The sequence below is a fragment of the Geotrypetes seraphini genome, chromosome 17 (assembly GCF_902459505.1).
Source record: "Geotrypetes seraphini chromosome 17, aGeoSer1.1, whole genome shotgun sequence".
NCBI lineage: Eukaryota > Metazoa > Chordata > Amphibia > Gymnophiona > Dermophiidae > Geotrypetes > Geotrypetes seraphini.
Genome location: NC_047100.1, coordinates 39,985,191 through 39,997,483, shown reverse-complemented (window position 1 = coordinate 39,997,483; position 12,293 = coordinate 39,985,191). Strand labels below are relative to the sequence as shown.

The window sequence follows — 12,293 nt, the reverse complement described above, 5'->3', positions numbered from 1 at the left end:
TAATCCTATTTTCTTTAACCCCCTCCTTCTCAATTGCATTTTTATGTCATAATTGTTTTTAATGTCCTGTTTGTTGGATTTTTTTTTTTTCCTATTTTTAATCTTTGTAAATCGCAGTGGATTTGGATATTGCGATTAAGCACAGTTACTTACCGTAACAGGTGTTATCCAGGGACAGCAGGCAGATATTCTTTACGCATGGGTGACGTCACCGACGGAGCCCTCGGTACGGACCTTTTTAACTAGAAAGTTCTAGTTGGCCGCACCACACATGCGCGAGTGCCTTCCCGCCCGACGGAGGAGAGCGTGGTCCCCAATTAAGATAAGCCAGCTAAGAAGCCAACCCGGGGAGGAGGGTGGGACATAAGAATATCTGCCTGCTGTCCCTGGATAACACCTGTTACGGTAAGTAACTGTGCTTTATCCCAGGACAAGCAGGCAGCATATTCTTAACGCATGGGTGACCTCCAAGCTAACAGAGAGGGAGGAGGGATGGTTGGCCATTAGGAAAATAAATTTTGTAACACAGATTGGCCGAAGTGTCCATCCCGTCTGGAGAAGGCATCCAGACAGTAGTGAGTAGTGAACGTGTGAACTGAGGACCAAGTGGCAGCCTTGCAGATTTCCTCGATGGGCGTGGAATGGAGGAAAGCCACAGAAGCAGCCATAGCTCTAACCCTGTGGGCCGTGACAGCACCTTCCAGTGACAGACCGGCCCGAGCATAACAGAACGCGATGCAGGCTGCAAGCCAGTTGGACAGCGTCCGTTTAGAGACAGGGCGACCTAGACGGTTAGGATCGAAGGTCAGGAAGAGCTGAGGGGACAAGCGGTGGGCCCTTGTACGATCAAGATAGTAGGCCAGGGCACGCTTGCAATCCAGAGTGTGTAACGCCTGTTCCCCAGGATGTGAATGAGGTTTCGGGAAAAAGACAGGCAACACAATGGACTGGTTGAGGTGAAAAGCTGAGACCACTTTGGGAAGGAACTTAGGGTGGGTACGCAGAACCACTTTGTCATGGTGAAAAACAGTGAACGGTGGATCGGCTACCAGTGCATGCAACTCACTAACCCTCCTGGCAGAGGTGATGGCAATGAGGAAAAGCACCTTCCATGTGAGAAGTTTGAGCGAAGTTGTGGCAAGAGGCTCAAAAGGTGGTTTCATGAGGGCTGATAAAACCACATTCAGGTCCCAGACAACAGGAGGAGGTTTCAGAGGTGGTTTGACATTGAAGAGGCCTCTCATGAATCGGGAGACCAGTGGATGAGCCGTGAGAGGTTTCCCGAGGATAGGCTCATGAAACGCAGTGATGGCACTGAGGTGGACTCTGATTGAGGTAGACTTGAGGCCAGCATTGGACAGAGAGAGCAAATAGTCCAGTATCGTTTCCACCTGCAAAGAGGTGATGACGCTGTAGGCACCAAGAGGAGAACCTGGTCCACTTCTGATGGTAACATTGGAGGGTGGTCGGTATCCTGGAGGCGTCTAAAATGAGACGGACAGGCTGAGACAGATTTCCTGGGGAGGTCAGCCCGAGAGAAACCAAGCTGTCAGGTGGAGCGAAGACAGATTGGGATGCAGTAGAGACTGACGTTGTTGTGTAAGTAGAGTAGGAAACACAGGAAGAGGAATGGGCTCCCTGGAGCTGAGTTGAAGCAGGAGGGAAAACCAGCGTTGGCGAGGCCACCGAGGAGCGATGAGAATCATGGTGGCCCTGTCCCTGCGGAGTTTGGATAACGTCCGCAACATCAGAGGTAGTGGAGGAAAAGCATAGAGGAACCGATCCGTCCAGTCGAGCAGGAATGCATCTGGGGTCAGGCGATGAGGAGAGAAGAGTCTGGAACAGAACTGGGGCAGCTGATGGTTGTGAGGAGCTACAAAGAGGTCCACCTGCAGAGTGCCCCAGCAAGCAAAAATGGAGTGGAGTGTGGAAGGATCCAGAGTCCACTCGTGAGGTTGAAGGATGCGGCTGAGGTTGTCGGCCAGGGAGTTCTGTTCGCCCTGGATATAGACAGCCTTGAGGAAGAGATTGCGGGCCGTGGCCCAGGTCCAGATGCGGAGAGCCTCCTGACAAAGGAGGCGAGATCCGGTGCCGCCTTGCTTGTTTATGTAGTACATGGCGACTTGATTGTCTGTGCACAGGAGAAGAACCTGAGGGCAGAGAAGGTGCTGGAAGGCCTTGAGAGCATAGAACATGGCTCTGAGTTCTAGGAAATTGATGTGATGCAGTCGGTCCTGCGGGGTCCAGAGTCCCTGGGTGCGTAGATCTCCCAGGTGAGCACCCCATGCATAGGGGGAGGCATCCGTGGTGATGATCATGGAGTGAGGGGGTAGATGAAAAAGAAGACCCCTGGAAAGATTTGAGGAGTTCAACCACCATTGAAGAGATTGATGAAGAGACGATGTCACAGAGATGGGATGAGAAAGAAGATCTGTGGTCTGTGACCATTGGTCGGCAAGAGTCCATTGAGGTGTCCTGAGGTGGAGTCGCGCCAGAGGAAGCACATGGACCGTCGAGGCCATGTGGCCCAGGAGGACCATCATCTGACGGGCAGGGATGGAGTGATGAAGGAGCACCTGACGACAGAGGTGGAGCAGTGTCCGTTGACGGTCGGAGGGGAGAAAAGCCCTCATTAGTGTGGTGTCGAGAACTGCTCCAATGAATTGAAGTCACTGTGTGGGAAGCAGATGCGACTTGGGGTAGTTGATCTCGAACCCCAGGAGATGGAGGAGAGAGATGGTGTGATGAGTGGCTTGTAGCACACGTGGAGACGTAGGTGCTTTCACCAACCAATCGTCCAAGTAGGGGAACACCTGGAGATTGTGAGACCTGAGGAAGGCCGCCACCACAATAAGGCACTTGGTGAACACCCTGGGTGATGAAGCGAGGCCAAAAGGTAGCACTTTGTACTGATAGTGGCGGTGTTGAACCTGAAATCGCAGGAAGCGACGTGAAGTCGGATTGATTGGAATGTGAGTGTAGGCCTCTTTGAGGTCCAGGGAACATAGCCAGTCGTGCTGAGAGAGAAGAGGGTAGAGCGTGGCAAGGGAGAGCATTCTGAACTTCTCCTTGACTAGACACTTGTTGAGGTCCCTGAGATCGAGAATGGGACGGAGGTCTCCTGTCTTCTTGGGAACCAGGAAGTAGCGGGAGTAGAATCCCTGACCCCTTTGTTCCGGAGGCACCTCTTCGATGGCATTGAGAAGAAGGAGGGATTGGACCTCCCTCAGGAGGAGGGGGGTTTGGGAGGAGTGAGAAGCAGACTCTACGGGAGGGTTGTCTGGTGGAAGAGTCTGGAAGTTGAGAGAGTAGCCGTGGCGGATGATGTTGAGGACCCACTGGTCCGATGTGATGACCTCCCAACGGCTGAAGAAGATGTGGAGACGGCCTCCGATTGGTTGTGGAAGAGGCAATGAAGGTGGAAGACTGGCTATGCCCTGGAGAGAAGAGTCAAAAGGGCTGAGAAGGTTTTGAAGGTGGAAGAGGCTTGGCGGGTTGGTTGGACTGAGAACGAGCCTGGGTATGGTGTTGTTGCTGACGGGGTCGCCGAGGTTGTTGCGAAGGCGGATTGAGTGGTCTGGCTGAGAACCTGCGCTGATAGGAGAATTGTGGCCTGTAAGGTCGAGCAGGTGGAGCCTTTTTCTTTGGTTTAATCAGGGTGTCCCATCTGGTCTCATGGGCCGAGAGCTTCTGGGTGGTGGAATCCAGGGACTCCCCAAAAAGTTCATCCCCAAGACAGGGAGCGTTGGCCAGACGGTCTTGGTGGTTGATGTCCAAATCCGATACTCTCAGCCAAGCCAGGCGGCGCATGGCGACAGCCATGGCAGAGGCACGAGAGGTCAGCTCGAAGGAATCGTAGATCGAGCGGACCATAAATTTTCTCAGTTGAAGGAGATTAGAAATCTGTTGTTGGAAAAGTGGAATCTTTCTCTCTGGAAGATATTTCTGAAGGGAGGACAGCTGTTGGACCAGGTGTTTCATGTAAAATGAAAAATGGAAAGTGTAGTTGTTCGCCCTGTTGGCTAGCATGGCATTCTGGTATAGCCTCTTGCCAAACTTGTCCATAGTTTTGCTCTCTCTGCCAGGAGGGGTGGAGGCATAAACGCTGGAGCCCGGAGTCTTCTTCAAGGTGGATTCAACAAGAAGAGACTCATGGGGCAATTGAGATTTATCAAACCCCGGAATCGGGATAACTCGGTAGAGGTTATCCAACTTGCGGGGAGCCCCGGGGACCGTAAGAGGGTTCTCCCAATTTTTGTAAAAAGTCTCCCGTAGTATGTCATGCACGGGTAACTTGAGGAACTCCTTAGGTGGTTGTTCAAAATCCAGGGCCTCTAGAAAGGCTTGGGATTTTTTGGAGTCTGACTCAAGGGGGAGAGACAAAGCTGCTGACATCTCTCTGAGGAACTTGGAGAACGAGGATTGCTCAGGTTTGGAAGCGGGATCGGGTGCTGAGGAATCCTCGTCCGATGAGGAGATATCCTCCTCGGTACCGGGGGGGATTCTTCCCATAAGTCCGGGTCCCGGACTTCCGGGTGCGCATGCCGAGAAACCGGGGTGGAAGGCTCGGAATGGTGGGTCTTAGATAGAGATTTACCAGAGCGCACCGAAATGGTACCGGGAGAGGAAGATCGGTGTCGGTCCCGGTCTCGGGAAGAACGGTGCCCTGCCCGGTCCCGAGGCGGATCTGTAGTGGTATGTGAGTGAACCACAGGATGGGCATGGAGTTGTTCAGCCGAGAGAATCGGCATGGATGTGTGAATTGGTACTGATGGGGTGGATACCGGTTGTTCAGTGCGGGGCTCGGGCCGGTCTGGTACCGAAAGGAGCGGTGCCAGGATAGTAGGTAACAGGTGCTGGAGTTGATGCTGCAGCTGTTCCTGTAGTTGTGTTTGGAGGATGGCCGCGATGCGGTCATCCAGGGGTGGCACCGGAACCGCTTTCTTTTGTTTCGGTTCCTTAGGTGCCGCTCCACGCCCCGGCGATGAGGAGGCCGATGACGAGGCACTCACCGAGATCGGGGAGGAGCGTTTCCGGGGCCGGCGTGAAGCCGGTAAGGTCGATGCCGCCACAGTGGCTGGCGGGCGCTCGAGGGAAGAGGAAGGCTTCTTAGCCGGCTTACCTGGCGCCAGCGGCGCCAATGTCGGATCGGGCGGTGTCGACGTGGTTGGTGTCGATTTCGACGGCACCTTCGTCGACGCAGAGGAGTCCATCGCAGTCCCGGTGCCGAATAGGATGTTCTGCTGAATTTGGCGATTTTTAAGAGTTCGCTTTTTAAGAGTGGCACAGCGGGTGCAGGAGTCCGCCCGATGCTCCGGACCCAAACACTGTAAGCACCAATTGTGTGGGTCAGTGAGGGAGATCGGGCGTGCACACCGCTGGCACTTCTTAAAACCTGGCTGCGGGGGCATGAATGGGAATACGGCCTCTGCAAAATCAAACCCGGAGGCCTGTATAGTGGCAACAGGCCCCGCCGGGGCAAAGACGAAAAAAGAAAAGAAGATCAATAAATTTTTTTTTTTTTTTCAAAATTGAAATAAAAAGCAACCCGAAGGAAAGAAAGAAAATAATTAGAAAAAATTCGCGAGCGGGAAGGCAAAAAAGTTAGTTTCAACGGCTGTTGAAAAAACACGCGTCTTCTTCGCTCCACGGAAACGAAGAAACTGGGGACCACGCACTCCTCCGTCGGGCGGGAAGGCGCACGCGCGGTGCGGCCAACTAGAACTTTCTAGTTAAAAAGGTCCGTACCGAGGGCTCCGTCAGTGACGTCACCCATGCGTAAAGAATATGCTGCCTGCTTGTCCTGGGATAATATCAAATATGTTAAATAAGCTTGAAACTTGAATCTTACTCCTACCTTACCTTTAGGAAAACATTATAAACCCATTTATTTGATAAACAAGATTGCTGTTTTTGACATTACAAAGACGTGTTTCGGTTTTTATTCTTTTAATGTAAGTTATATTTTTAATATGTAATACTAGATCAATGTATGAAATTTGTGTTTTTTGAAATTGTATTATGTGTTGAAATGTCTCAGCTTTTCCTGTTGTGAACCGCCCAGAACTACCGTATTTTCACGCATATAACGCGCGCGTTATACGTGTTTTTACAAACCGTGCATAACCTTGCGCGGTATACGCGTGAGCGTGTTGTACAAAATTTTTTTTACATAGTTCCCCCCCCCCCCCGACGTCCGATTCACCCCCACCCCGAAGGACCGCTCGCACGCGCTCCCACCCGCACCCCCACCCTGAAGGACCGCTCGCACGCACTCCCACCCGCACCCCCACCCTGAAGGACTGCTCGCACGCACTCCCGTCCTCTTGCCCCAGCCAACCGCGGCACCCCCGACACGATCGGGGCAAGAGGGAGCTCAAGCCCTCTTGCCCCAGCCAACCGCGGCACCCCCGACACGATCGGGGCAAAAGAGAGCCCAAGCCCTCTTGCCCCGCTGACTCCCCGACAATATCGGGCCAGGAGGGAGCCCAAACCCTCCTGGCCACGGCGACCCCCTACCCCCACCCCGCACTACATTACGGGCAGGAGGGATCCCAGGCCCTCCTGCCCTCGACGCATACCCCCCTCCCCCCCAACGCCCGCCCTCCCCCAAGAACCTCCGACCGCCCCCCAGCCGACCCTCGACCCCCCTGGCCGACCCCCACGACACCCCCACCCGCCTTCCCCGTACCTTTATGTAGTTGGCCGGACAGACGGGAGCCAAACCCGCCTGTCCGGCAGGCAGCTAACGACGGAATGAGACCGGATTGGCCCATCCGTCCCAAAGCTCCGCCTACTGGTGGTGCCTAAGGCACCTGAGCCAATCAGAATAGGCCCGGGAGCCTTAGGTCCCTCCTGGGGGCGGGGCCTTGGGCACATGGTCGGGTTGGGCTCCCTCTTGCCCCGATCGTGTCGGGGGTGCCGCGGTTGGCTGGGGCAAGAGGACGGGAGTGCTTGCGAGCGGTCCTTCGGGGTGGGGGTGCGAGTGGTCCTGCGTTGGGGTGAATCGGACGTCGGGGGGGGGGGGATCAGGTTTTCAGGGTGGGGACAGGACTTCAAAGGGGAGAGGAGAGTCGGGGCGGGCGAAAGGAGAGTCGGGCGGCGAAGGGAGAGTCGGGCAGCATGCGCGGTATACGGGTGTGCGCGGTATATAAAAATTTCTGTACATAGATTTGTGTTTTCCGCGCGCTATACCCGTGTGCGCGTTTTACACGGGTGCGCGTTATCTACGTGAAAATACGGTACTGGTGGGGTGGTATACAAGAAAATAAATTGTTATTATTACATATAGAACATTATTGGTAAGCAAACCCTTTACCTATCCTATCACTATGGAAGTGTATACCATACCTCATATCAACCGCCTTCGGCACGGAGGCAGTGAGTGCTTCACAGGTTAATGGATGCTGAAGGACCTGTCATCCAGAAGAATATATGTTACACCTTGACAACAGCCCTGCAAGCTCCTAAGAGAGACAACAATGTTGTTGGGGAGAAGTGGGATAGAAGCGCAGCCAGGGCGCTAGAAAGGAGGGAATTCAAGATAGGAGACAGAGTAAGAGAATCTGATTTAAATGTTCTGATGCCTAAATAGTGGAGTCTACATGTCATATACCTTCCTGATTCACAGTTTGGAAAGCTCTACTGGTGCCGCAATTAGCTAGAATTTTTAAAATCTTTGTTGGCCCTTTTTTACTTCTTCTGCAAGATTCTTTAGACAAGGTAGAACTATTAAAACTCCATAAAGAAAAACTAAAAAACAGATTCATCCTACCAAACAGAGCATCCCAGGGAGAATAGACAGGTAGAAAACATGTTGCCTGGTAAGCCCTGGTATTTTTTGAGAATTTGTATTTGTTGAATTTTAGTACATAATTTTTTGCTTGTTCTATTATGTGTGGTTTTTGTCTCTGCCTTGGGTAAAGGCAGATTATAAATAATGAATTATAACTAACTTTCCAGGAAGGATGATTAGAAAAGTTAAGGGTTATGTCACATATACAGAATGGAAAGTATAAAAATTTTATTAATATATGGGAGCCATTAACATCTTTTTGTCATGATTAAATGCCATTTTTCTACTAATTATACACCACTTAATGTTGGGTGGGGGGAGGGTTTCAAGTGTAGGGTTTATGATCTTATAATGAATAATGGGCTTTGAGGGAGGGTAGGGGGAGGGTTACATTTATATTTATAGGATATAATGATAAGATGTTCAAGTGATCTAATTAATAGTGTTTATTATGAATTTTTGTACACTTGATGAAAGTTTAAAAACGAATAAAGAATTTAAAAAAAGAATAAAGAAAAGTTAAGGGTATTTCTTCTAACATCATTTCCCACTCAATACACCAGGACATCAATACCTGCTCAATGGAGTACTCCTTTCCTGCTACTTCGGCAACCTTGGCAATACTCTCAATGTGATCCTGCAGTTTCATCTCCAAACACCTACTGAAAGTCAAGTTGGCCTTTGGTTTGACTTTAATGTGGATTTGATCTGATAGCATCTGCCAGTGGCGATCCCTCATGCCAGGATTACGCAGGCCCTGAATCAGTGGGATGTATGGCTTGAAATCTTCAATCTTGTCTTTGATTACCTGAGCAACATTTTGGCATGCTGCAGACATTGAGAGAAAACATGAATCTTTCATTTCTGTTGAACAGTCTTGACTAAGATACATCATTCCCCACTCCCATTTTCAAAGTTAGACATGAATAATAATACCTATTTTAATTTATGCATTGCTATCCCAATTTTGTTTCACAGTGTTATGCAATTATTCACAGTCACTCTCCCCTGATGTTACACAGCTGTTACTGTAGCCAACAATATTGTCATATTGTGGAGGAGCAGCCCAGTAGTTACAGCACTGAGATGATAACCAGAGAAGCCCAGGTCAAACCCCACTGCTGCTCCTTGTGATTTCAGTCAAGTCACTTAACCCTTCAATGCCACAGGTCAAACTTAGACTGTATCCCTTTGAGGACAGGGAAATAACCTATGTAAAGGCTGACTGAATTTCAGCTTTGGTTTCAGCACTAAGACCAGCTCAAAATTCATATTAGGCATTAATTTGGTTTTCAACTGAAATTTTGTGCTGTGTCCTGTTGCTTCCCCCCAATCCACTCCCTCTTCTTCTTCCTTCCCTCGAACAGGAGCAACTCCCCCTCCTTCCCCCCTCCCTTGAACAGAAGAAGCTACTCTCCCAAATACTTACATATGCCCCTCTCCTGTTCCTGGGTAGTACCATGCTGTCCCATGCTGTTGATTCAAGACAGCAGTGGCCAGTTTAGGTTTCAGTTGAAACCAAGCAGTGAATTTTGGTTGCAGACCCAGTTTTAGTTGCTCTCTACCTCAATATAACTCACCTTGGGTTATTACTGAAAATGTGTGAAATAAACATTTTATTACTTTTAATAGCTATAGGGCCTTTTACTACAGCTTAGCACACACTAAAAGAATTAGCAAGCATGAAATGCTAAGAAGCTTATTTTATACCTATGGGCTTCTTAGCATGTAGTTCATGCTAAGCTTTAGTAAAAAGTCCCCTATATAAAAGTTGAGCACTCTTGACAAATAATTAAGAATATATAATATAATAAACAATCAATAAACTGAAGGAGGTCAAGTGATGTCGGGGAGCAGCTGCTAAGTGATGAAGCTCTTGCTACCTTTCCTGAAACTGGCACTTAATCTGCTCTAAAACCCCAATTTTTCTCTCTGATAAGAGGGGTATTGTTATCGGACTGCAATAGTAGGCTCTGGTAGACTCTTGGCATAGTATCCTAACACAGTCCTCTGGGGTCATCAGTGAGCTTGATGTGGGCTGCGGAGGAGTCTGCAGAAGTCACTGCATTAGTGGAACAAGCTTTGGAGAGACATTTAGGGGTTGATTCTATAAGTGGCGCCTAAAATGGCAGGCATCTAAAAAATGGCATCTGCCATGTATCAATCACGCTCAGGCACCACTTAGAGAATTGTGCCTACTGGTGCCTAACAACAAACTTAGATGCAAGTAATGTAGGCCAGAGTTTTAAAGGCCTACATTTCCAGCACCTAGGCGCATTGTAAAATCGTGCCTAGCAGCGCTTAGTAACACCTAAGGCCAACTCCACCTCTTTTTTGCCTTTGGAAGCCTCTTTTTTTGCCTCTCTCAGTCAAGGGAAAGATATGTTGACTATGGACATGCATCCCCCAAAGGAAGCCTACAGAAATTCATTTGGAGTGGGAATTCTCTAAATTATTGGATAGTGGGGGCTGCTGGGGGTCATAGGTATAGATCAATGGGATATGGGGACAATGTTTGCTTTCCTCAGGATATAAGTTGATTGGGAAACAAGATTTGATCCTTTGGGGATGGTTGAGTTAGTTTTGGTAATATGAAGTTCAGTATGCAAACTGAGTACTGTATATTGGGGTAGGGAAGCACTGGGAAATAACTAGTTCTTCGCAGAGAATGGTAGTGTTGGAAAGGGGTGGGAAGGGTGAAGTGGCAGTTAGGGAGGAGGGTGGTGCTAGTAGTGAGCAGGATCTGGAACTTTTATTGTTTTCTCTTTTAAGTGGTTAGGACATGGAGATGGGAATGAGTGGAGGGAGACCAGAGGTTGGGACAAGCTCTCCCTGGATGAACACTTGTTTTTTTTTTTGCTTTTGTAACATGTAGTCCTACAATAAATGGTTACATTTGTGTCTTGGAATATAATAATAGCTTTATTTATATCCCGTCATACCTTTTCAATTCAAGACGGTATACAAGAGATGCTCTAAGGACAGCGAGGTTACATCAGTTAGATTTGGGAAGGTGTGGAAGACAGTTGAGTGAACAGGGTGGTAGGGTAGGAAGAAGGAGCATATGAGAAGAGGTAAGAGATGAGAGGAATAGAAGGATCAGATAAATTTGTCAAATAAGTGGTTTTTTAGTGATTTTTCTGAATTAATGGTATATGTTGGTGCGTTCAGGATTAGGTTGCTTAAGGTGTTGTTCCAGATCTCTGCTTGAAAGGAGAGTGTCCTATTGAGTAATCTTTTGAATTTGCATTCTTTGGGAGAAGGAAATGTGAACAGTAATGTTCTGCAACGGAGGCGGAGTCTGTCCTGTAGGGTGAGGTGTTTTAGGAGATAGGTGGGTGCAGTGCTAAGTAGGGTCTTGAAACAAAGGCAACCAAATTTGAAGATTATTCTGGCCTCGATAGGTAGCCAGTGAAGTTTCTTGTAGTATGGGATGATGTGGCTGGATTTTTTCAAGCCAAAGATTAGTCGGATGGCTGTGTTCTGGATGAGTCTCAGTTTCTTCATGGGTTTTTTTTGTGAGATCCTAGGTAGATTATGTTGCAGTAGTCCAGTGAACTCAAGACTAGAGACTGGACCAACAGTCTGAATGATGTGAAATCAAAGTATGGTTTTAGTGTGTGTAGTTTCCATAATAAATGGAAGCATTTTTTAATTAGAATGTTGGTATGGGCTTCGAGTGTCAGTTGCTGATCTAGGGTAACTACTAGGATTTTGATGGTAGGGTTAATTGGGAAGTCCATTCCATTTAGGTTGATAGCCGATTCTGTTGGTTTGTTTGTTGGGGAGGCCATAAATATCTTGGTCTTTACCGGGTTTAGCTTTAGTTTGAAGTTTGTTGACCATTGTTCTACATGGTTGATGATTGATGAGATGAAGTGTCTGGTTTCAGTTGGACAGTGTAGAGATGGGGACGATGATCGTGATGTCATCTGCGTAGATGTACGATTGGAGGTTTAAGTTTAGAAAGTTCCTGGCCTAAAGGGGACATGCATAGGTTAAATAGGGTGGGTGATAAAAGGGAGCCTTGGGGAATACCAAAGGAGTTGGACCAGATCTTGAAATAGGTTTGCTCACTGGTGACTTGGTAGAATCGGTTTCTAAGGAAGCCTATAAACCAGTTGAGTACATGGTCTGAGATACCTATGGTGTCTAGCTGGTTGAGTAGGATGTCATAGTCCACTAGGTTGAAAGTGCTGATGAGGTTAAATTGGAGTATTAGTGCATGTTTCCCTGAGCTGAGTAGTTGTGCGATGTGATCAATGATGGAGCTGTTTCGGTGCTGTGGTGTGAGCTGAATCCCAATTGGTATTCGTGTAGTAATGAGAATCTATCTAGGTAGTTCGTAAGCACAGCATTGATTAGGCTTTCCATCACTTTGGTGAAGAGGGGAATGTTGGCTACTGGTCTGTTGTTGGATGTTGTTGATATGGGGTCTTTGCGGTTCTTTACAATGGGCGAGATGAGGATGTGGCCAAGATAGGTTGGGAATTTGCCT

General features: G+C 48.6%; 1 protein-coding gene across 6 annotated transcripts in view; it reads right to left on the bottom strand.

The window, feature by feature from the left end:
* DNAH1 (dynein axonemal heavy chain 1) overlaps positions 1-12,293 on the bottom strand; it is an 813,109-nt gene that overhangs the window by 447,973 nt on the left and 352,843 nt on the right. For all 6 annotated transcript variants that reach the window (XM_033926650.1, XM_033926656.1, XM_033926654.1 and 3 more), the window contains one exon: positions 8,370-8,623. In XM_033926650.1, coding sequence (XP_033782541.1) covers positions 8,370-8,623 — 254 coding nt within the window. The remainder of the gene's footprint in view (positions 1-8,369; positions 8,624-12,293) is intronic.